Source organism: Oreochromis aureus, linkage group 10 (genome assembly GCF_013358895.1).
Source record: "Oreochromis aureus strain Israel breed Guangdong linkage group 10, ZZ_aureus, whole genome shotgun sequence".
NCBI classification, from domain to species: Eukaryota; Metazoa; Chordata; class Actinopteri; order Cichliformes; family Cichlidae; genus Oreochromis; species Oreochromis aureus.
Window position 1 is genome coordinate 34,425,194 of NC_052951.1, and position 26,399 is coordinate 34,451,592.

Consider the following 26,399-nt stretch of genomic DNA (forward strand, 5'->3'; position numbering starts at 1 on the left):
AGATACATTGCTTAGTTAATTTGCACATCTTAGATTAGAAAGAAAACTATAGTTCCTAAATGTTTAAGACAATTAAAAACTTTAAGTGCAGGGTGTCACAAAAATAAAGGTATTATTTAGAGGACAGTTGTGATGTGGAGCAATTTCTGTCACTAAGCAACAAAGAAAGACAAATGCATGCTAATACACAAAATAGTATGTTCTTTGATCAAAAATTAAATGTCAAAATGAGGAAAACAGAGTAAGCCTGTTGTACTGTATTTAAGATTAATAAAGAAGCTGCTTAATTGATCCTTATAAAACTTAATTAAATGATTCTTTGATGATGCTGTAAACAGCATAAACAGTCTTGCTTGTATAAATTGGTTATCTCAGTCGACAGCATAGATGTTGCATGAGGACAGGTCTGATGCTTTGATCTCTGATACCATAAATCAGAGAACTCAAACATCTGGGAAGCAAGAAAATACACACATAAAAAACAACCTGAATGCGCACAAACACTATCCTTTTTAAAACTCTTGCAAGTGCTGTGAATAATGGGTAGTGAATTGTTGAAGACAGATAGAGGCCCAGCTGCACCAGATGTAGCAGCAGTGTGTTACAAGCCTTATGGGCTGAAGCTTTATCTGTGGAGGCCGACCTGGCTGCTACTATAACACCAATATAAGAGCATGTAATTGCCACACTTGCGGAAATAAACAGAACACATGTGAAAGCTTTGTCGTAATCATCAGACATAGACCCAACAAACATTGCTATGTCAGAGCAAAAATCTTTCATCTGCAGACTATCAAGGGCTTCAAAAGGAAACTCTAACAGCAGAAGAACCCGAGTGAGAATATTTAGTGAACCAATGGCCCAAATCGCAATGATGGCCACACCTGTGTTGGTGATAGTGATGATGGTGGTATGCCTCAGTGGGTAGCACACAGCGACATATCTCTCCAGAGACATCACCACCAGCGTGAGAGGAGAGACCACAGTTGTAAGATTGGCAAGCATGGTGAGAAAACCACATACAGGATACGTTAGTGTTATTCTAGAAGTAGCAATAATATACAGTAATTGACTCAGTGCCATCTGTACTGTGTCTGCAAACAGAAGGTTATACAGGAGAATGTATCGAGACGTCTCACAGAACAATATCTTACTCCTTAAAGTAAATAGCATGATTCCATTGATAAAGAGGAATATACAACATGACATCGTAGACAGAGTGAAAAATAGCACAATTTCCAAAACCCCTAGATACTGCAGGTTAGCAGTAACATTGGTCAGTGTTTGATTTGAAAGTGACATTTTAGAGAAACAATTTAGTTATAAAAATCTTTACAACATCCTAATGCCACTGAAGCTGAAGCACAAAGAAAACTTTCCAGTATCTATTTTCAATATACAGAAATTTTCAGCGTAGATTTCAGTAACCTTCTGTAGACAGGTAGAGTTATGTGGTTGTTTCAAGTTGAACAGGGCGTTCTTACCGTCACACTCTGTATATGAGCTCTGTCTCCACACCCCTTCCTGTGACACATGCCTGCTTGCTAAACAGTCTATGAGTATTCTATTTCTTACTTTGTATACAATATGAAATAGTCTCATATATATTCTACGCATCCGCAAAATTTTAAGAAAACTGGACCTTTGACCTTGAAGTCAAGGTCACTGAGATTCAAAGTTATCCAAGATTTTTAGTATATGAATCTATAGTATCAATTTGAATATTCCAAGGTGACTTACTTTTTAGATTATTGTACCCACAAGATTTTAAGTAGATGTATCTTTGATATTAATTTTTTTATTTTTTCCAAGATGGCGCCACAGTAGGCAGCTTGTTACCTCAGCTTCCAGTTTGCTTTTCCTTTCCTTTTTTAATGTGTTTTAAGCTTTTTTTCCCCCGACACTCTTGATCGTGTTTTATTTGAACTGCAACTGGACATGGACCCACGAATTTTCATGAGACTAGTAGCATGTCTTCTACTCTTTTTGGGACTTTTCAGCACCACTTCTGGAGAACCTGTAAGCCACCCCATTGTTTACAGCAGGGAGCAGCTATTATCACTGTGCAACAGGAGAGTATTCCCAGAGGAGTGACCCAAGATTTGGAAGGAATTACAGCATCGGAGGAGGGGAGTGAAGTACCAGGAAAGAGGGAGACGGTACAAACCAAGCATTCCATCCATTCTCTTGGGTAATGGAAGATGGAAGAGCTACTTGCGCTCACCAGACTGCAGTGGGAGTGCAAGCAGAGCAGCCTCTTGCTGTTCACGGAGACATGGCTCACGGACCACACACCGTACTCTGTCGTAACTCTGGATGGCTTTCAACTGGTTAGAGCGGAATGCAATGCAATGGAGAGTGGTAAGAGGAGAGGTGGGGGACTACCAATGTCAATGAGAGATGGTGTAACTCGGGACACATCACTGTGAGGAAATAGCGCTGTACCAAAGACATTGAACTGTTGGCGGTTAGCGTCCAGCCATACCACCTGGCCAGGGAATTTTCACACGTTATTGTGCTGACTGTTTACATCCCGCCCTCGGCCGACGCTACGGCAGCCTGAGAGTACATTCACTCCACTGTCTCTCAGCTACAGATGGCACATCCGCAGTCCCTCATTATTATCTCTGGGGGCTTCTCACAATCTGCCACTCTACCTAACTTCTCCCAGTATGTTGACTGCCATACAAGGGACACAAAAACCCTGGACTTATTTGTCTGTGAAGGTTCTCAGTCATCCAGGTCATCGTAGTCTAAGGAGCTTGGAAAGAAAAGCGTCTGGATTTCTTTAAGTTGCTTGAAGACGTTTCACCTCTCATCCGAGAAGCTTCTTCAGTTCTAGGGTCAAATGGTGGAGAGTCCCAGATTTAAACCCTGTGGGAGTGTCCCACCCATCCTCTACCTAATCACGAGCCAAGGTGTGAAAACGGGTGTGGGTCACAATCAGCCAAGGTTTCGAGAGCTCATTGGGAAACTTGCCCCCCCCGCCATGTGATTTCCTGAGGTCAGATGGCCCAGGATGTGAGTGGGCGTTAAGGCGTCTGGGAAGGGCTCTCAAAACTGGATTATAAATGGCAGACAGTTGGTGTCGTAAACCACCGCCTCTGTTCAAAGATGGTCGCTCACAGTGGACATAAATGACTTCTTTCACGCCTCTTTCAAACCATCTCTCTTCTCTGTCCAACAGGTGGACATTGGCATCCTCGAAAGAGTGACCTTTGTCCTTTAGATGCAGATGGACTGCTGAGTCTTGTCCTGTGGAGGTGGCTCTTCTATGTTGTGCCATGCGCTTGTGAAGTGGCTGTTTGGTCTCTCCAATGTAGAGGTCTGGGCATTCCTCGCTGCACTGTACAGCATACACCACGTTGTTAAGTCTGTGTTTTGGAGTTTTGTCTTTGGGATGAACCAGTTTGTGTCTGAGTGTGTTGCTGGGTCTGAAGTACACTGGGATGTCGTGCTTGGAGAAAACTCTCCTGAGTTTGTCTGATACACCGGCTACATAGGGGATGACAACGTTGTTGCGTCTGTCTTTCTTACAAACATCTCACAGACATCATGCTTTTTGACTTCTCTGGTGCTTTTCATTCAGTCTGCACTACTGAGAGGGAAGCTGGAGGGAGCCGGAGTAGGCAAACAGCTGACTGCATGGACCATCGACTACCTTACCCACAGACCACAGTATGTGAGGCTCCATGACTATGTGTCCGAGGTGGTAATCTGCAGCACGGGGGCACCACAGGGCTCGGTTCTCTCCCCCTTCCTGTTCAGTCTGTACACTTCAGACTTCTGTTATAATTCGGTTGATTGCCACCTACAGAAGTTCTCAGATGATACAGCCATCATCGGATGCCTATCAGGCAGGAATGATCAGGAATACAGGGGGTCATCAGTGACTTTGTTGAATGGAGTGAGACCAAAGTGCTCCAAATCAGCACGAGCAAAACAAAGGAGATGGTCATAGACTTCAGGAGGAAGTCTCCCCCTACAACACTGGTGAACATCCAAGGAAAACACATTGAGATAGTGGACTCTTATAAGTACCTGGGTGTTCACCTCAACAATAAACTGGACTGGACTACAAATACAGACGGACAGGGACAGGAGCAGGATTGACAAATTGGTGCGGAGGTCTAGCTCTATGCTGAGATGTCCTCTGGAGTCTGTGGAGGTGGTGGGCATGAGGAGGATGTTAGTAAAACTGACATCTATCATCATCATCATGAACAACCCACATCACCCACTCAGGGCTCTAGACTAACTTTTTGACATGGGCGCCTAACTTTAAAAATTTAGGCGCACCGGCACAAAAGTTAGGCGCACTCAAATTTTTCAACCGCATCGCTTAACACCGCAGTTTTACATGTGCACTTTCTTTGGGGGGGAAGTCCATACAGACAATATTCATTTCTAAATTATTAACTAACAAACTTGTGCTTAAATTGCTTTGTCAATATTGTAGAAAATGTTAAACTTAATCATCATCTCGGCTCCTCTGACGACCTGTTTGCTGCTGCCTGCTGCTGAAAGGCAGTGGGGAGAGGGGACACTTGGGCAGTGCATTTATTGCAGCATATAATGTGTTTTCTGGATACACTGCTGCTTTTTCAGCATTCAAAGATTGATGGCACCGTGTCAGAGCTGGCTATGAATTTCAGACGGATCAGGCCTTAACTTAACACAAAAGTTATCAATAGTTCTTTTATCTTTTCTTATTACCCACAGCTACATCCACTTCTGTCGGGCCTAGGCTGCTCACTAGGGCTGGGTATCATCACTGATTTCTATAATCCATTCGATTCCAGATCTCAAAGTCCTGATTCGATTCAATTTAGCCTCAGACAGTCAGAAATATTATAATTCTGATCATTTATCAGCACTGATACACATGAGACTTCATCAGAATTGTGAACATCACAGCAGATGCCTTTGTGTCAAAGTAACTAGAGAATAAAACACAGAAAAACATGAAGGAGATTTTCCTGGTCTGGCGTTTTATAGCAGATAACCTTAAAATATTCTGCAATTTTGCATAATTTTAAGAAGTTTAAATTTCTTCAGTATTGAACAGCAGAAATTAGGCTTTCTTGTCCGAGGTCATTTAAGTGAAGAAAAGAAAAAAGAAAAGAAAAAGACAGCGCCGACAGCGCTGTAAACAACGGTAGACTGGTGGGTAATAAGCCAATGAATAATGCAGAAAACAGAGATTTGAGACGGAAACTGTTCTTGAAGTAGAGAGAGAGAGAGAGAGAGAGAGAGCTGTGCATGAAGTGGGATTTTATCGTGGTGGAAGCAAAACAGCAAAAGTCAGAGGGAATTCATGACGACATTGATCAAATGTGAAGCGTAGTTTGCTGCTTCTTTTTGCTGCTGGCTCGGCGAATTTTGGTTGGAGAGACAAAACCTGCAGCTCAGAATCAGCGCAAAAAGACGGAAACACAGCGCGGACCCGCCGCATCAGAATCGCTGAGCTCCGACAGCGTGTCCGTGTTCGGGCCGTGGGGTGAGAAAGCCGAGAAAGACAAAGCTGGTTCTGATGCGTCGGGTCCGTTAATGAATTGATATCGCTTTATTCAAGCTACTCACCTCTCTCTTCCACCTGCACTTTCAACTGGACCACGGCCAATCAGAGAGGTCCCGCCCCTGACTATCTCTGATTGGTTTAGTCCACGATAGGGGCATAATGTGTGTCTGTTGTTGACCACACGGAGAGTTGCAGAGATTTTTTTTTTTTTTGTTACCCGAAAATATTTGGTTGCATTTGCGACCAAATTGGTCGCACTCTAGAGCCCTGCCACTGCATGAGTCTGTGAGTTTGCTGAGCAGCTCCTTTAGTCAGAGACTGAAACACCCTCGCTGCAGATCATTCATCCCAACAGCAGGTACACTCTATAACTCCTCAATCACGATGTCATAAATCACTGGACATTGTGGACATCCATCCACGGTCACCACTTCATGCATAATGCACCTTCTATGTGTATGGATGTGTGCAGCTATATGTGAATGTATATGTATACATATGTATATTTAGTGTGTACATGTGTGTGTGCGTGTGGATGTCTATACTTCTGGATATCTCTTACTTACATAGGAATAGTAGTGGTAGAATAGTTATGTTATAACTATATAGTTTATGTCTTGCATATTTCCACAACCATATCCATGATCACATACTTATTTTATATTTGTTTGTATTTTATTTGTATTTTTCTTCTGCTATCTGTACCTGAGCTGAAGTAACGCAAACATTTTCCCGCCGTGGGATCATCAAAGACCCCTCGCACCCTGGACACTCACTTTTTCCCCCCTCCCTCTGGTAAACACAACAGGTCCATCAGGTCAAAGAGAAACAGACTCAATAGAAGTTTTTACCCACAGGCTGTCAAACATGCCCTACCTCCACCCCGATTGGAAGATAACTGCACTGCCAACACTCATGGACATTACACCTTATTCATAAACCGTATTTCTATGTATACTTTAATGCAACCAACATTCATATCTCTTTAAACTGTATTTATTATACCACTATTTATTATAGTTGCAATATCACCCCCCCCACACACACTCAACGTGCAATATCACTGATCACTATGCAAGCATATATGTATGTATGTGCGTGTATGTATAACTTGTACATATCTTTCTTGTGTAAATGTAAATTTGTCTGTGTTATGTGTAAATACTTATGCTATCGTGTACTTCACACACATGGGGAGATGCCAAACTGCCTTTCATTGTTTTTGCAACAATGACAATAAAGAGCTATTCTATTCTATTTTATTCTTATCTTATCTTAACTTATCTTAATTTGAAAAGGCCACGTTTTCAAGTTAATGCTTTCACAAGATTTGCAGTTGATGCACGTGTTGAGTATCAACACGTGCATCAACACTGTGTGTAAGTTGTTTAGTTACTCCTCAGCCTCCTTTAGTAATAACTGCAATACACTGGCAGTTATTACTCTAATCATTGACGCTGCACTGAATCATATCTGTTATTAATCTCTGTCTCTCTTCCACAGCATGTCTTTATCCTGTCTTCCTTCTCTCACCCCAACCGGTCGCAGCAGATGGCCCCGCCCCTTCCTGAGCCTGGTTCTGCCGGCGGTTTCTTCCTGTTAAAAGGGAGTTTTTCCTTCCCACTGTCGCCAAAGTGTTTGCTCATAGGGGGTCATATGATTGTTGGGTTTTTCTCTATATGTATTATTGTAGGGTCTACCTTACAATATAAAGCACCTTGAGGCGACTGTTGTTGTTGTGATTTGGCGCTATATAAATAACACTGAATTGAATTGAACTGAATTATATCTTTTGGCTTGCTCAGGAATGCTTGTGTGTCGCCTTGGAAGATGTGGAGTAGACAGCTTTGGAGAGGGAGGTCTGGGAATCTCTGTTTAATTCAGTTCAATTCAGTTTTATTTAGGCAGTACCAAATCACAACAACAGTTGGCTCAAGGCAATTCATATTGTAAGGCAAAGACCCAACAATAATACAGTGAAAACAGAAAGACCACCAACTGTATGACCCCCTTTGAGCAAGTTCTTTGGCAGCAGGGAGAACTTCAAAAGAAATAAGAATGAAAAATTACTGTTTTAGAACTCATAAGTTTCATAATTTCTAGTTTCTGTTAGAGCTGGGCGATATAAGATTTTTTCATATCACGATATGTTTTTTTCATTTCAGGCGATAACGATATATATCACGATATAAGCCAAATAACTACATTTGTAAGATTTAAATGTGCCGTTGCTCACAAGTAAAATGTGAAGTAATCAGCAGCTTGTTTTAATTAAAATATTTATTTCCCATAATAAGTTCAACAGGGTAGATGTACTTAAGGAACATGAGACTTCAGTTTCAGATAAATAAAGGCAAATATTGCAAACTACACAAAAGGCAGCCGCTAAAGCGTTTAAGTTTCAAAATAGAACAAACAAACAGACTAAATTGTCAATTCCACTTAGAAACAAAATATTAATTCTAAAAATAAATCTTAGGTCGTTTTACAGAAGAACAGACAAAATTGAGTCTGACAAAAGCCGAATGACGAATCAGCGCTTTCAGTCAGAGATTGAGCATGCACTGCTTTATTGTATTTCCAGACTTGCTTTCGGCACAATTTACAGTGCGCTGAGAGGAGTAGGAATATTTTACTGCTATTATTTGCTGCTATTTTTATAATCATCATTACCATTTCATTATTAATAGTGATGTTGCATTTAGATGCATTCAGATGTTCAAATATATGGGTATTATATTAGTCTTTATTACAAGTCCAGAAGAAACACTTTAAATTGTTGAGTTGAATCTATAATTTTAAAGGCTTTTGAATGTTTTTATATTCTTATACTGAAGTCTTCAGTGGGTGAAGCACTCAAAGAGCAGGGACAGGAAACACGTCTGCAAGGCATGCTTTTGCAGAAGTGAAACTGAAAGCAGACTCTGAATGCAAGTACTGTGAGTAGGATATGAAACTGTATGAAGCTTTTAGTAGAGGCTCTTGATTAAAACATTTATTCAGTAGATTACATATATAGTTCCAGTTAGGTTATTATATGTAAGGATGAGCCTCTGTTCTGGTGAAAGGTCAGAAGTGCAACGGGTGAGAGGTGAGAGCATTTAAGGGCGAGACACACATACACACACATATAGTAAGAGAGGTCATGACACGTACGCAGTACACAGCACGCACGCGCCCCCGCACGTGCACGCACACACATATTAGATAGACTCATTTAGGTAAGAGTTTATGACTGCAAAGTTTGGGTGCGTACGTGGTAGTCTGTTCCAGGAAGTACACCAGATGTCCCAGAAGATAAGCGACAGTGAAGACGAGCTGGGGGAAGCACCTGGCTTCAACCCGAAGAAGATGTTCTGTTTTAACTATGTTAAAAGTCATTGTGGTTTTGGAGTGACGTATGCTTTGTTTGAGTCTGCCTGGTAACAGGAAGACTGCCAACCCTATAAAGTCTTTGTTCTGACTATTGTAGTTAGTTCGACGCTGAAATCTGCACAGCGGTCGGACTCACACATGTGTTCATTAAAATGTCGTCTAATTTGCACCCGGCTGGATCTGTGGTTATTTTTGAATTCCCCCTCAATATTTTTGAACCTTAACAGCGCGCTACTCTGTTTTTTGCCAGACTTGAAATAGCCGAAATACCTTCACACTACGGAACTTCTGTGGCCCTTCCGTTCGACAAGCTCTCCGGCATTGGAACCATCATCTGTTTTTTCTTCGGTAACCTTTGCTCACGCTCTCGGTTGATTTTTCTCTAGTCGGCAAACTCCTTTCCTTCATTACCCAGGCTGCACGGCTGCAAAAACAAATACACATGTGCGCCTTGTGCTGTACGTAACAAGTCACGTGACGCTGCGGCTGTGATTGGTTCGGCTCTGCGCTACTTAATTTGGATTGGCTGTTCTTTTTTTTTTAAGAGGACAAGAGAGATGAGGCCTATCGCAATAGTTTAATTTTTCTATCGAGAAATAGTTATTTCGCAATACATATCGTTATCGTTTTATCGCCCAGCTCTAGTTTCTGTCCTATTCATCACATAGTTCATAATATAAGCTTATCTAAGCAGAGATAGGAGATATGGAAACTCTAGAAAACTTTAGAAAAGGACTGTGCTATAACTCAGATGGTGGATACATTATTGAAATCTAATAGGTAAAACTGTAATGTTGTAACACTGTAAAATCTAATATTGTGTTTAATTAAAAATATTAAATAGGCTGAACTCAATTTTTATCAATTTGTTATTAGAACTCAATTTAAATACGTTACCAGTACTTTTTATGCAAAAACGCTGATAAACTCAATTTATTTGAGTTGTCTTAACTTAGAAAAACTAAGTAAGCTGGAAGTTTTGCTTCTCAGTGCGGAAGGATGAAAGATGTGTTTTGAAAATGCCACGTCACTACCGTCCTCCTCCCTCTCGGATCAGTCCGCATGTTCACGGTGCATTTTTTTATGGAATATGTTGAGCAAACCTGGAGAAGCTTCAGCTCAAGATATTATTGTTGTCATTGCTGTGGATCTTTACCTGATACACTGACTTGGTGAGTAAATGTTTACTGTTATTCAAACTGATTTTGTAGCTTCTCTTAGTTTAGCACCCGGTTTAAAATCTTGCTAGCTAGTTAGTGTTAGCCTAGCGTTGCTGCTGCCGCTGGGCTCATATTACTTAAAAATTAACACCACAGCCTTAAAAACCTTACATAAAACTATGTGGTGAAATTTTCTGTTGATTGTTTGAAAAAAAAAAAAAAAAAGTGAGATAAGAGCCCAGACAAAATTCTTCTGGAGGTGCAACCGTTAGGGGTGGGGTGTGGGGGGTATTTTCAATCCATAGCCATAACTAACTATAACTAACTAACTATATATATCATGTTTAACCTGAGTAGCAAAAGACTGCAGGGGGGTTGAAAACGATACACCAGGAGTTGGCTGTGCTCGCGGACTCTATCAAGCCTTGACCTCCCGGTCAGCTATCGCGCTGGTGGATAACAGAGCTCTCCGAAAACGTGGAAGCACTTTTACAAATATGTGATATTTTGATGAATTAAGTAGATATTTGAGCATTACACAGCTACATTCTCGCCTGAAAATATCTTAAAAGGTTATTTTGTGACCCAGAAAGGGTAGTGTGGGGAAAAGGAGGATCGCATTTGTCCACCACGTTTGCAGAGCCTGTGCGTACTTGTAAACGCGGCAATGGCGGAGGAGCGCGGCTAAAAAACTTATTACTTTTTCTGGGTCACAAAATAAACTTTTAAGATATTTTCAGGTGAGAATGTAGCTGTGTAAATTTCAAATATCTGTTCGATTTATCAAGACATCACATATTTGCAAAAATGCTCCAACGTTTTCGGAGACGTCTATTTTTTTTAATGCTTTGTGGCAGCTTTGAACATCTGTGGCATCTATTAATGTCAAATCTAGCCTTTATTTAAAAACATAAGCAAACTGCTTTTATATTTAACCACTTTTCTGTTTAATTACATTTTAAATAATAATAATGATAACAATAGTATTTATTTTGTTAAAAAATGTCTACTACTACAACAGTAGTAGACTACAACTATAAAGTCTAGGTTGGCTTTATAGTTGAGAATAAAGTAATATAGGTTGTCCTTTGAAAGAATTAAGTTAAATTCCACAGTTGAATCATAAGAAACATTATGTTACATATAAACCCTATGTTAGATCTGGTCATTTTGCTTATTAGAAACTTCATATATTGGAAGTTAACTTTTAACAAGCATGTAATGATTATATTTAAATTAGGTGGTCTTTTTTTAAACACATATCTCTTCAGGCCTAAACTGACAGTGCCAATACCACACATTCAGACACAGTAGTAGATGGTGTTTTTAATACTATATGTGTTAGTCTAATTTGGTTGTATGGGGTCTACATTGACCTTCTGTGTTGTAAGTTACAATGATTGCACAGCCATTACGGATCAAATCAGTTTCTGAAAAATGTTCTGTTTTTTCTCCCTCTGCTTGCTTCTTACTGTCTTTGAGGCTCGGGACCAGCACTCCTGCTGTTGGACAGAAAGACATCAGTAAGTGTTTTGGTTTTCCAATATATTAGCAACTGTCAGTGACATTTATATTAATCAGGCTGAACTTTAATCATACTTTAGATCAGCCTGTTTTACTTATTGTTTTATTTGTGCTTTGGTTTGGGGAAGTTGTTTTTTTACTGATCTTTTCCTGTCTTCTGTTATTAGACTTGAGATATGACTGCACTATGCTGTTGCTGGTGACTCCAGTTAATTCTACAAGACATGCTGTGTAAGTAAACAAACAACAACAGTTTGGTCTGCATTTCTTGAAAGATCACATCCCCCAAACTTAGTTTAGAGGGTCTACACTGTATATAGTGAAGTCTGCAAGTTTTCTAACAGCAAAATCTGTTTTGTGCCCAAATCATTTTGCAGATCATTAGAATGAAAGTTATTGGCCATGTTTGCATAGCCCTTTTTAAAATGATGCTTTCATGACATTATTGTATGCTGGGTGGTGGTCTGGGCTATGCAGACTGACAATTTGGGACATTGAATGTCACCTCTCCGGTGGGGAGGGGGCCTGAGATTGTCTAAATTGGAGTCTGTTCTATATCAAATGCAGAAAAAATTGTTTTAAGAAAGCAATTAAGTTCATGTTCCAAAATATATGATTGTTTGCTTGCAGGACAACAGGAGAGATGAGTCCTCCGTCACAGATGGTGTGGTCAGTGAAGATGGTCGCCTGTAGGTTCAAGCTCATTGCATCTCCAACCCACATCCACTGCTACTGTACTTAAGGGAAGTTAAAGACTTTCTTCTGCACCTACATTTGGATGACCTCGATCCATGACAGTCATTCAGGCAGTGATGCCTGGACTGGAAACAAGCATCCTTAAAATAATACAACATTCCAGCTCATGTGTTGGAATGCAAAACAAATGTGTTGTTTAAATTAGAGACTGCACTTGTGACAGAACAATAAATATTTTATTTTGATTATATAAGTAATGTAAGTACAAAACAAACTGTGGTAGGCCTAAACTTATTTTCAGAATAATTACATCTGAGACTTTGTTTCATTGTAAGATTATAATTGTTTGTTGTTCAGCAGAACAGTGTCCAGTATGTTGGCTGTTATACTTTGTTGTGTTTGAAAATAAAAGTTGGGCTGATTTTAACATCATTACAAAAAGTGTTGTTAATTATTTTTAATCATATTCAGGTTACCACAGATTGTTTTTTCATTTAGTTGAACTTGAAATATTTGTCACTAGGTAAACAATTAGTATTGTACAGTCAGAGATATCAGGTTATTCTTAATGCTGCAGACTTGCAATGTATAAGTTGTCCTAACAGTCATCTTAAGTACAACTTTACTCACTTTTTTTGAGGCAACGCGTTTCCATAGTTTTTTTGAGTTCTGTGAACTAATTAGATTTTACAGTGAAATGTAATTCAGTTTTATTTATATAGCACCAAATCACAGCAACAGTCACCTCATACATTGACAAACAATCATTATTTAATGTGAACATATGTTAAGCGCTGCAAAGTTAGCACATTGTAACTTAATTTTCCACCTCATCCAATGGCAGAAACCTTTCTCACATTCTTTTTTTTTCAATTTTGAATCCATAATTTTCAGTCAGATGACTGACTCACTACACTGGCGGGTAAAACATTACTCTATTATGACCATAAAAATCTCACCTGTCACGAGCCAAGACTGCTTGGACCATCTGTTCATGGAAAAATAACTACGATATAAGGAGAAACTACAAATATCGACTTGTGATCCATATTCCAGTTTAACCAAAGCATGTAATAATTTGAGAGAATTATAAAGAATTGTGTTCCTTTAGTAAACAGCAGCAATAAACTCCTCACCTATGTCATTTGACAATTATATGGTTTTCAATAAAAATTAAAAAGTCAAGTCAGTAACAGAAGGAGTTATAACATAATTACAATATATGAGTCTTTAATTGCTTGCAAAATTGCAGAATGGTACTTTGTTGGTCAGAATATACACCACGCTTACAAGCATACAAGTCTCGATCTATTTCAATCACAGCCTGGGATGAAAGTTCAGTCTTGGCTGTATGACTGAATATTTCAGTCGACAGCAAAGATGATATATGAGGACAGGTCTGATGCTTTGATCTCTGATACCATAAATCAGAGAACTCAGACATCTGGGGAAGATGAAAATACACACATAAAAAGCATTCTGGATGCGCACAAACACTATCCTTGTTAAAACTCTTGCTAGTGCTGTGAGAAGTGGGTTATAAATGGTTGAGGAAAGACTGAGACCCAGCTGCACCAGATGTAGCAGCAGTGTGTTAAGAGCCTTATGGGCTGAAGCTTTATCTGTGGAGGCCGACCTGGCTGCTACTATAACACCAATATAAGAGCATGTAATTGCCACACTTATGAAATAAACAGAACACATGTGAAAGCTTTGTCGTAATCATCAGACATAGACCCAACAAACATTGATATTTCAGAGCAAAAATCTTTCATCTGCAGACTATCAAGGGCTTCAAAAGGAAACTCTAACAGCAGAAGAACCCGAGTGAGAATATTTAGTGAACCAATGGCCCAAATCGCAATGATGGCCACACCTGTGTTGGTGATAGTGATGATGGTGGTATGCCTCAGTGGGTAGCACACAGCGACATATCTCTCCAGAGACATCACCACCAGCGTGAGAGGAGAGACCACAGTTGTAAGATTGGCAAGCATGGTGAGAAAACCACATACAGGATACGTTAGTGTTATTCTAGAAGTAGCAATAATATACAGTAATTGACTCAGTGCCATCTGTACTGTGTCTGCAAACAGAAGGTTATACAGGAGAATGTATCGAGACGTCTCACAGAACAAAGCTTTACTCCTTAAAGTAAATAGCATGATTCCATTAATGAAGAGGAATACACAGCACGGCAGTGTAGTCAGAGTGGAAAATAAAACTCTTTCCAAAACCCCTTGATACTGCTGGTTAGCAGTAACATTGGTCAGAGACAGATTTGCAAGTAACATTTCAATAAAGAAATTCAGTTTTTAACATCTTCAGTGGAACTAAAACACAAAAAAGTATTCCAACATATAACACAGAAAGATCCACAAAGCTCTTCAGATCATCTTCCTCCTGCGGGAAATTAACAGGTTAGAGGGCTGTGGTTGCTTTCAGCTGAACGGCACTGGACAGCAAGATTTTCTTACCCACACATTGTGTATATAAGCTCTATAGTCACGCCTTTTCACATGACTATCACGTCTGCATTTTTTTAATCCTTTTTATTTATGACCACCCTCCGCGCCCCAGAGACATGATAACTTGAACATCATAGGAGTAATATATTAATGACCTGTTAAGTTGATTCCGTATTGTTTAAAGCATTTTTTTTCCGATATTGCCATGTGTATCCTTATTAGAATAACTAACATTTACTATGTGAAATGATGTGCAACAAACAAGAATCATCACTCATGCCAGGTTGCCCCCCAAAACAATGTGACCTTGCCTGCTTGCCAGTGCTTTCGCTTTGGCCAATGCAAAAGGTGAACGTTTAGAGATTATTCAAACAATTTGCTTGCTTTGGTTGAGCATGCATCAAGACACGTACACCACTAGTACCAGTGTCTGCAGTCAAATGAGGAAGAGCATCAGTAAAGAACTGAAGGCAATTGATGTTGATTCACTTACAATAAACGTGGTCAACAACAAACATGGCTTCCAAAATGTCTGTGAAAGCCTATTTATTTCCTCTGCCTCCTTACTTTCGCTTAGCATACAGTTTCAGCGTTTTGGACTTGTGCTTTTTTGTCTTGATATTAGTAGCTTCTATCTCCTCCTTTGACCAGCAGGGCATCTGAAAACTGGGAGGGCACAGGCGTTAATTGCCCAGATCTTATTCTTCCCATTCAGTTGACTCCTCAGGACTTGCCTTACTATCTGCAGCTATTCTGTGATTGCAGTTTTCCTAGCAGTCTCTTCATGGTTCCCATTTCCCTGAGGGATTCCCAAGTACTTGTAGCTGTCCGCAATGTCTGCAATGTTGCTTTCTGGTAGTGCGATCCCCTCAGTTCTTACTACCTTCGCTCTCTATGTTAGCATCTCTTTACACTTCTCCAGTACGGATGACATTCTCTACAACATGGATCTACAACATGTCAGTGTTGTAGATCCATGTTGTGTGGATCAGTGAATCAATGTGCCTTTACCTTACCTGCTGGCATACAGCTTGATATCATCCAGTAGAAGAGGTGTAGCAGAGTTGGCTAACGGTTGCTCCATTCTGCAGTTGGTTTGCGTAGCCATCCTGATAATAATCTCACTGGGGATAGTGGGGACAGAGCATCTCCTTGGCACTGCTGGCACTTGATGGTGACAAGTGCAATTGCTTTAAAGTTAGCCTCTAGTGTTGTTCACTACATCCTCACCAAACTCCTGATGAAGGCTCTTAGGGTCCTGATCTTGTATAGTTACAAGTATTCCAGGATCAACGTGTGGACATTGAGTCAGAGACTTTATTTTAGTTAATTCAGGCAGTGCACAGGTTGGTCAGTCTGTTCGTACTGTCTCAAGTGACTGCTCTGTTTACCAGTAGCAGGGGTTTTGCTCCCATTATGTTTCTGCCAGTTCCTTTCTGGGCCCAGCTCAGCTTGTATTATTGTATGGTCTTTTCTTTACAATATAAAGTGCCTTAAGACAACTGATGTTTGTTGTTGGCGCTGTATAAATAAAATTGAATTGAACTGAATTCAATGTACCTACTGATCATGTCCATAGGAACCATGAAGAGGCAGGTAGGAAAGCCGCAACCAACATCTGCATTTCTACTCTTAACTATGGCCACTAGCCCCAAAAGTTGATTCTGTTCATCTGGACATAGTTTTTCAGTGGGAGAAACGTTACACCACCAAGTCATTGGTTCAGGTATGTGGATGACACCTGGGTGAAAAATCAAATCTCAGGCCGTACCGCAATTCACGGATCACATTAACTCAGTGGACCGACACATCAAATTCACCAGGGAGGATAGAGTCATAGACTGTGAGATTTTCATCAGTAATGGGGGACATCTAAAAGCTGATGTGTACCAGAAACCTACGCATAGTATTTAAAGTTTGACTCTCATCATCCACTGGAGCACAAACTGGGTGTTATCAGGACGCTACAACTTAGAGCAAACACCATCCCCACTGACACAGCGGCCAGGGAGGCAGAAGAACATCACATCAAGAAGGCCCTGAGCAAATGTGGTTATCCCAGCTGGACATTTGTCAAAGCTGGGAAGGCACCTAAAGACTCCAGCCGATCCAGGAGAGGACAACTGCTGCCTAAGCGAAAACCTGTAGTGATCCCATATGTGTCAGGAGTATTGGAGCACCTGAGACACATTTTTTCTAAACACTGAGACTTTGTGGCTTTTAAATCCCAAAACACGCTGTGCCAAAAATTTGTCCACAGCCCATTGTTCATTCAGTGGTGCTAGTTTCAGTCTCATATCTGACAAGCATGCCTCTTGGGCACCACCTAGGTGAGGGGTTTTGGAAAGATTGTAACTCTTGGTTGGCTTAGGAACATCTCAGTGTTCTCCTGGAGGAGCTGGAGTTGGAAATAAAGCATAGAAAGATATGCTTAGACTTCTGCCACTCCAACCTAGAGAAGTGGCAGAAAATTGAATGGAATGGGTAAAGCATGTGGACATATGACGATCTAAGTGAACAGTGTTTTTTTTTGTTTTTTTTACATCAGCAGCTGCAAGTTTTGCACTACTCAGGAAAGGCGAAACAAGCCTAAAAGAGTAGCAGGATACAATATTAAGTCAGGATAAATTGCTGTTTGTGATGTTACTTCTCATATCTAAGTTACTCAGTCTTGTAATGTAAATAGAAATGAAAGCTTTGTTTATAGCAAAATCTTTAATCTTTATCTAAATTTTTATGTTGCTGTAGGAGATTAACCAAATAAAATAAACAAAAATATATTTCTTTTTTTCATTTTTTTGCAGTTTATAAAACATTTCATTTTGTACATTTTGTATTTGGGTTTATCTTACAAAAACAGAAATTGAAAAAATTGTGTGCCGATTGTACTACATGACTTGCCAAAACAGGATGTTTGCTGTTGCATGTTGATATACTTCAGCATGGGCCAATTTTATATATCTAATACTCGATATAAGTAGTTGTGCAGTTTACCTATCAAATAAATCTGAGAATAAGGGTTTTCCTCTTGTTTTTGCACAGTTTTTAGTTTCAATGTAACTGTGTATGTGTTTTTTATTGAGCGTACTTAAAAGGCCCAGTAGCAGTCAACTAGTTGGATCACTCAGATTTGGCGCATTACTAAATCAACGCCCATGGGATCCATTAAGGACACTGAAATGAACTTTTCTCAGTTTACCTTTGACTTCTTGTTAACTTTCCCATGTGTCTCTGCTGGGATGCACATCATCCCCTCCCGACGAAGACTGTTAATCAATACCCATGGGATTCATTAATCATGTCAGTATTTACTATAAGCATTAATTAGTTAGGTTCTGAATATTTAATGTAATTAAATGAGTTATCAGGAGACTTTGTGAGATGGGAGCTTTCTCTCTATGGTACCTCTGAGTGGGTTCAGTTGTTGAAAAACAACAATGCCGCAACAACAACATTTAGACTTAGCACATTAGGAAAATGGCAGTGGTTAATTAAGAAAACAGAAGCAACGGGCTGATGTTGATGATGAAATCCAAGGGGAAAAAATAGTGGATAGAGACAAAACTTATTTGTATTTTTCTTCTATATTTTTCCTACAGTTAAAAAATGTAAAGGTACAACCAGGTCTTGCTTGCCATTGTCTTTTTATCATTAATACAAAAAAAAAGTAAAGCCACCCACAGCCAAAAAAGAACAAAAACAGAAAACACTGTCAAGCACTCTGATACACATGTAACATATGAAGTGCAGTTTTCGGTTTGGTTCCACACACAACTTAAAACTTAAACTTTCCTTTTCATCACTTTTGTTTTGAATTTTTTCAGGTGACAGGATCATCTGTGGACATGATGATTGGGAGACTTCTGCGTTTTTTCGTGGGGGGTTTAACTCAAGGGCACTATGATTAATTAACAACTTCATTCACACACTTGAGCTGACTATGCAACCAGATATCATGACCAAGCATGTAATTGACACGTCTGTCCACCGTGTCCATTTCACGCTTTGCCTTTCCAAAACATGAAAGGTAAACGTATGTGGAAGCCGCAGTAAGCTGCACTACCAACAGAGGGAGATATTATATTTCAAGGCAACATGGAAATAATCACAGGAAAGTTTTTAAACAGACATCGTTAACACATTTACATGTATATATATGTTAGCCCCCCTAGCCTAATCGATTCTGATGACGAAGGACCCTAGAATGTACTTGCACTTGTAAGTTTTTTGCTCCCTACCGATTTAACTTTAAAAATAGTCTTTTCCCCTGCTGGTAATGCAACTTCTGTGGGTGTGTCCATTTCTTGTTTTGGAGAGACAAACCAAGAAATGATGTCTATTACATCTTTTGCCATGATAATGGGTTAGACTATGCTGGAGACAGAACAATGATCGATATCTTCCCCCAATATCTGGCTCTCAGCTTTCAGTCTTCAATGACAACTTATTATGAAAAAGCTTTATTTTAAAGCAGTCTTTAAAGTTACAAAGTGCTTCACACAAATGTATATGTAAAATCCAAGAAACAGTTAAAAACTTTAAAACAGGAACAAAGAGAAACAAGACAAGACTCCCTCTTCTCTGCAAGATGCTACCACTGGTAAAAATAAAGAGATTTAAAACATTGTGTATATTGTATATTTAGTGTTCTTATATTGTTTCATTCTTTTTTGTATATTGTTTTCTTTACTTTGCACCTTGTTGGTCTTGCTACCTACCTTTGCTGTACAAGCAACTGTACAGTTACAATAAAAAAGGTTCTAAGTTCTAAAAGACAAAGACAATAACAAAGTTTTGGTCCCAGTGTGCAGACTGTTCCACAACTTAGCAGCTCTGATGGAAAAAACCTGCAGAGCTTCATTGCTAGCCAAGATATTACCAAGATTCTACCCACAGGCTGTCAAACATGCCCTACCTCCACCCTGATTGAAGGTTAACCTTGCTGTTAACATTCATGGACACTTGCACTGTACTTATCTATAAACATTTTTTATTACAGTATTTATTCATAAACAGGAGTCATTACAGTATAATAGAACCAACATTCCTACCTCTATTTATATAACTGTTCAGTAGCAACTAGCATTCCTACCCCTTACTCGATGTGCAATACAACCAGTATCACCACGCACTAATCCTGCTCCTTACACTGTACCTGTAGATATATTTATATATTTTGTTTTTGTATATAATGTGTGAATTACCTCTTAAACTTATTTTTATCTTTATTTATCTCATTCTCCAAAGAATGTTGAAATGGAGAGATGCCAAACTGTGTTTCACTGTTCTGGTAACAGTGACAATAAAGATCGATTTATCTATCTATTAGGAAACTAGTGGAGCTGCTTAAAATCAGAGAAGGACATGCTCAATCATCAGAAGCCTTTTAAGAGTGCTCTGAACAAAGAACATGACAAGGCAGGCAAAAATAAAAAATAAATAAATTGGTGGCAGACAAGAATGATCACTGTCCACCGTCACTACATGGTTACTGTCATACTGCTTAGCTTTGTGGCTCAATGATGGTGCCACCATGGCCACATTGTTCTGAAGGAGGATTTCTGTAACCCACATCTTAAAATCTTGTGGTCGATGCATTTTAGAAAGAAACAACTTTGGCTAGAGTGTCACATATGAGTCTGGTGGTGTCATAGTCATAATTGGCATTAATATTAATTTTAGGCACTTTAACTGCTGTATCATTTGAACTTGTGCAGTATTTAACTTTGAAGTGTTTTATAGAAAGTGTCCTAGGTGTTCATTTATTTTGCATACTGTACTATAAAATAAGATTTTTTACATATTTTTTTTATTTACTGCAAATTATTTATTATTGTAAACAAGTTCACACCTTTAAGATGTAAGCAGAGTTTTCAGGAAAGGCAGTGAAGATGAAAGTTTTCTCCAATCATATTGAACTTGCTTTTGCTTCTTAAACTTACACTTTGTCCCTACAGGGATACACATAACACTCACTTCATTAAGCTTAATGATGCCAACAGGACGCATTATTCACTGCCAACCTTAAAAAAAGTATTTGAATAATTAATGTGCTTAAATGAATAATCAGGGGACTGTTATACCTCTGAGTATTTCATCAAACTAAAAACAAAGTTTACAAGAGAAAAAACAACATAATTATTTGGAAAGTTTAGTAGGAATCAAAGTTTTACTCACAACTCTTACTCTCTGTATTTGTTCCTTGCCTTTGTTAATGTTGGTGTTTATAAACCTTTAGAATAAAACCTGAACCACTAACCTAACAAATAACATAACAACACTGCATAAAATGTCTTGATGCATGTTCAATCATCCAGGTAAGCAAGTGCCAAAAGGTTGATTCTGTTCATCTGGCCATAAACGATACGTCCAAATGAACAGAATCCACCTTTTGGGACTGCATAAAACAGATTTTGGAACATCTGGTATCCAGAGTTTAAAACTTTTTAACTTACTTTGTTCTTAATAGGTTTATATTTTGGAATAAAGTAAGAAATTATAAATTGGCCAATTTTGTAACTCTCAAAAACTGTATCAAGTGTAACACTGTCTGTGAAGCTGGTTTAAATTTTAGAACATATTTAGTGCCACCTTTTGCCAGCACAGAACACTGGCTAACTAGTGACAGAACCCATAAGTCAGGGGGAAATAAGGACACTAAATGTGTTATTGTTATTATCAGGATGCCCTAAAAACTCCCTGAAAAGCCTTCAGTTAATTCAAAATGCTGCAGCAAGAGTCCTGACAGGGACTAGAAAGAGAGAGCAGATTTCTCCTGTTTTGGCTTCCCTTCACTGGCTTCCTGTTAAATCCAGAATTGAATTCAAAATCCTGCTCCTCACATACAAGGTCTTAAATAATCAGGCCCCATCTTATCTTAATGACCTTGTAGTACCATATCACCCTATTAGAGCACTTTGGCTTACTTGAGTATTTAAAAGTAGGGCCTAAAAATGATCTAAAGCAGATGAACAGTATCCTGTTTGGGATGAGCTGGAAACATGATAAAATGTGTAACAAATGAAACACTGTGAAACTATACTGTAACTTCCAGCTGTTGAACCTACAAATTCCATAAAATGCAACACAAATAGCAATCACGCAATTATTGTTATTATCAGGATGTCCTAAAAACTCCCTGAAAAGCCTTCAGTTAATCCAAAATGCTGCAGCAAGAGTAAAAAAAGAAAGTCATATTGTAAGATCTGGACTGATGAGATTGTTTTTACAGCCAGCATTTTATTTATTTTAACAGTTATAGAGAGTAGCTTTTGTAACAGGGATTGGTGGTGTTTGTGGTTTTTTAATGTCATCATATCTATTGAGAAAAAAATAGATCACAGTTTTGGAAAGAGGATTACATTCGTTATTGCCGTCTAATTGGCTTACTACGCTTACACGTGATGCTGTCATGTGAATCGTGTGCGAGGACTGAGTTCTTAAAATGCATGTGAACGTGGGTAAATCCTGCAGAAGACTCCTGAGCAGATGGAACCAAGCACTGCTTGTTACCTGCTAACCACTGACAAAGTAGAACCTTTCTCTTTGGAATGTGAACTTAAAACGTATTGTGTCTTTGGGTTATAGCTGCAACAAAAAAAATGTAGTTTTTTTAGGTGTCGACTGACTTTTAACTGAGAATAATTACATGTCTAGATAAAATCCTTAGTCAAAACAATCAAAGCTTCAAGAGAGTCAAGTAAATGTGTATCTAATATGTCCTATGTCACTCCATCTAAGACTAACTTCACTGTTGGACTGCAGTACAGAGGGACACTGGAAGTTCTGTTGTTTTCTGCTCCAATTACAACATCTTGCTGTGTGTTTCTTTTAGTTAATGGGACCATGCTATACATCTTAAGGAGTAAAGCAGTGTTTCGTGAGACAGCCCGTTATGTTCTTCTTTATAATTTACTTTTTGCAGACACCATACAGATGGTCCTGAGTCAGTTACTGTACATACTATCTGCTTGTAGAATCAGACTGACATATCCTGTTTGTGGCTTTCTTGTCATGCTTGCCAATCTCACAACTGGGATCTCTCCTCTCACACTGGTGGTGATGTCTCTGGAGAGATATGTAGCTGTGTGCTACCCACTAAGGCATGCTAGCATCGTCACCATCAGGAAGACAGCACTAGCGATCATCATAGTTTGGGCCGTCAGTTCACTAAATGTTTTTATTCGACTGATTTTGCTGTTAAATTTTCCATTTGAAGACTTAGAGAGTCTCCAAATGAAAGACTTTTGCTCTAACACTCCTTTGTTACTTGGCCCCATGTCTGATCATTATGACAAAGCTTACACTTGGGTTCTTTTTGTATCTGCTGGTGTTGCAGTTACTTGCTCCTATATTGGTGTTATGATAGCAGCCAGGTCGGCCTCCACAGATAAAGTTTCAGCCCGTAAGGTTCGTAACACACTGCTGCTGCACCTGATACAGTTAGGTCTCAGTCTTTCCTCGACTATTTATGACCCTTTGGTTACGGAGATCTCAAAAGTCCTTGACAGAGTAACAATTTTACGCATCTGGAGTATACTTTATGTGTTTATGATCCTTTTCCCCAGATGTTTGAGCCCACTTATCTATGGCATTAGAGACCAAATGATCAGAGGCATCCTCATGTACCATCTGTGCTGTCAAGTAAAACTGCCCAACAGTATAAAATTACTCAAATATTAAATTAATGTAATTTAGAATATACTGTACATGTTGTTCTAAAGAAAAGCAGACTGTAGTGTATAAACAAAACTAATGTAGAAGACAACCAAGCTGATATCATATTTCTGCTTTATACTATACTGTAATTCTTTTTTATTGCATAATAGTAATAAACACGGTGGCACAGTGGTTATCACTGTTGCCGTAAGAAGGTCCTGAGTTCAATTCCACCATCAGGCCGGGGTCTTTCTGTGTGGAGTTCGCATGTTCTCCCCGTGTTTGCGTGGGTTCCCTCCGGGTACTCTGGCTTCCTCCCACTGTCCAAAGACATGCAGTTGGTGGGGATAGGTTCATTGATTAATCCAAATTGCCCATAGGTGTGAATGTGAGCGCAAATGGTTGTCTGTCTCTGTGTGTTAGCCCTGCAAATGACTGGCGACCTGTCCAGGGAGTACCCCGCCTCTCGTGCTGTGACAGCTGGGATAGGCTCCAGCGCCCCCCGCGACCCTGAAAAGGATGAGCGGAAGCAAACAGATGGATAGTAATAAAAGCATGGCTATGAAGCTGCTTTCTGAATTATGTCTTTTGTGCATATTCTGGATAACTAATATATAAAAACTGTTTTATTAATTGTGCATATTTTAATGTGTTCAAGCACTAGAGTAGTTGAGTATTTTAGATAGTCATATGTGTGTTTTGAGCACTGCAGTACTCTTGTATAGATCAAACTTCAAATCAAACTGCAGCTCTTGTCAGCATATCTAAATATGTTTATGCACTTTTAAAAATTCTTTCCACTCTGTTTACAATTATAAGTAACCGAGGAGGGTTTACACATTTACATCAATATACTGATTGATACTGATTTGATTTATATATTATATATTTATACTGACTGATTATATTGATTTATCAATCAATATAATCAGTCAGTATAAAAATATTATTATTAAGGAGTTACTAATTAACTGCACACAGAGGGTTAGAATGGTTACCCACCTCTCCACAATTATCAATATCAAATTTATTTCTATAGCACATTTAAAAGCAACAAAGTTGACCAAAGCACTTCACAATTAGTTAAAAACAAGAGAAAGCCATAGAAAAACAAATACAGATAAACAAGATGTATTAACATAAAAACAAAACAAACATAATAAACATAAAATAAGCCTGATGGTACTCAAACTGAACTTGAACTAAAGCCAACGTAAAAAGTGAGTTTTCAGATGTGATTTGAAACACTGAATAGACTCTGCAATACGAATATCGTCTGGCAAGTTTTTCCAGTGTCTAGGCGCTGCAAATGCGGAAGGCCCAATCTCCTCTATACTTCAATTGAGATCTCGCTTGTACAAAGAGCATCTGGCTAGATGCTCTGGCTATCTCAGTGCTTTTTTGGGGTTATGTATGTTGAGGAGTTTGCTTAAATAAATGGGCACCATACCATTTAAAACTTTCAAAGTAAGTAAAAGAAAATTCAAACCAATATGATCATGGACATGGAGCCTATGTAAATTTGCTAAAACTGGAGTGATGTGTTCATACATGCAGTAGTCCAGTCAAGAGATGATGAAGGCATGAATACATTTTTCTAGGTCTTTAGGAGGAAGGAGGCTTTGCTTTGGCAATTTCATGTAACTGATAAAAAGTGTTTTTCACAACTGTGGACACTTTGTTCTCTAATTTAAAAGAGCTATCTAAAAACACTCCAAGATTTCTTACAGTGTGGGGCTGATGACAAGCGGAATCAAGATGACCGAGGGCATCACGTAACTTATCCAAAGGGCATGACTTCCAAAAACAATAACTTCAGTTAAATACACTGACATAGGACACAGACCTTCACAAGAAAACAGGAAACTCACCACACATGCAAAGACACCGACTAAGAAACACGGGCTGGAGCTGGAGGCCATCACCCAATGAAGCCAACAGAACCACAGCATCCGCGAAAAGCAGAGATGAGATTCTGAGACCACCCAGGTGAAAGCCTTCCGCCACTTGGCTACGCCTAGAAATTCTGTCCATAATAATTCTGAACAGAATCAGTGACAAAGGGCAGCCCTGGCAGAGCCAGCCACCGCGAAGAAGTCCAATTTGTTGCAGGCTATGCAGACCAGGCTCTTGCAACAGTAAGATCGAATGGCCCATAGCAATGGGCCAAACATCCCATACTCCCAGATCACCTCCCATAGGACACTCTGAGGGATAGGGTCGAATGCCTTCTTCAGTCCATAAAACACATGTAGACTAGCTGGGCAAACTCCCAGGCACCCTAAAGTATCCTTGAGAGGATAAAGAGCTGGTCCAGTGACCAGGATGGAAACCACATTGTTCCTCTTGTTCAATTCTCAATTCAATTCAATTTTATTTATACAGCACCAAATCACAGTCACCTCAAGGTGCTTTATATTGTAAGGTAGACCCTACAATAATAGATATAGAGAAAAACCCAACAATCAAATGACCCCCTATGAGCAAGCACTTTGGTGACAGTGAGAGGGAAAAACTCTCTTTTGACAGGAAGAAACCTCCGGCAGAACCAGGCTCAGGGAGGGGCGGGGCCATCTGCTGTGAGTGGTTGGGGTGAGAGAAGGAAGACAGGATAGACGACATGCTGTGGAAGAGAGACAGAGATTAAAAGCAAGTACAATTCAATGCAGAGAGGTCTAACAATGATGATGTAACAAAAAATTAAAAGACAGGTATACAACAAAAATCACATATCTAGTACAGCAAAATATAAAGAGGATGTCATAAAATGGCCTGTCATCCAATATCTGGAAGTACTCAAGATTTAGCCCAATTGATGTTAACCAGCAAGTAATCATATCCAGATTGCTGTGTGTCTCACCCAAACCACAAGGCAGCAAACTTATTCAACAACCTGAAAAGACACCACAAACTGCAGTATAATGAAATTATTTAGACTCTTTTTCTCCATTTGGTCTTTGTGAAATAACTTCAGTAATTCCACAGGGTTCTGCGCTA

The 26,399-nt window shown here is 39.3% G+C and overlaps 2 protein-coding genes and 1 pseudogene across 2 annotated transcripts; 1 reads left to right on the plus strand and 2 right to left on the minus strand.

Annotated features, from left to right (window-relative positions):
* Positions 1 to 366: 366 nt before the first annotated feature.
* LOC116335497 (odorant receptor 131-2-like) lies at positions 367 to 1,302 on the minus strand (the record flags this gene model as incomplete). Its single annotated transcript, XM_031759201.2, has 1 exon — positions 367 to 1,302. A coding segment is annotated over one exon (936 nt), but the record flags the coding sequence as incomplete, so codon positions are not given.
* An 11,882-nt stretch (positions 1,303 to 13,184) lies between these two features.
* Positions 13,185 to 14,747, minus strand: LOC116335496 (annotated as a pseudogene).
* Positions 14,748 to 22,460: 7,713 nt separating this feature from the next.
* Positions 22,461 to 23,426, plus strand: LOC116335495 (odorant receptor 131-2-like). Its single transcript, XM_031759198.2, has one exon. The coding sequence runs from the start codon at positions 22,461 to 22,463 to the stop codon at positions 23,424 to 23,426; it is 966 nt and encodes a 321-aa protein (XP_031615058.2).
* The last annotated feature ends 2,973 nt before the right edge of the window (positions 23,427 to 26,399 follow it).

Excerpts from the sequence above, each read along its gene's own strand:
- LOC116335495 (XM_031759198.2), top strand. The coding sequence starts at position 22,461 with ATGTCCTATGTCACTCCATCTAAGACTAACTTCACTGTTGGACTGCAG.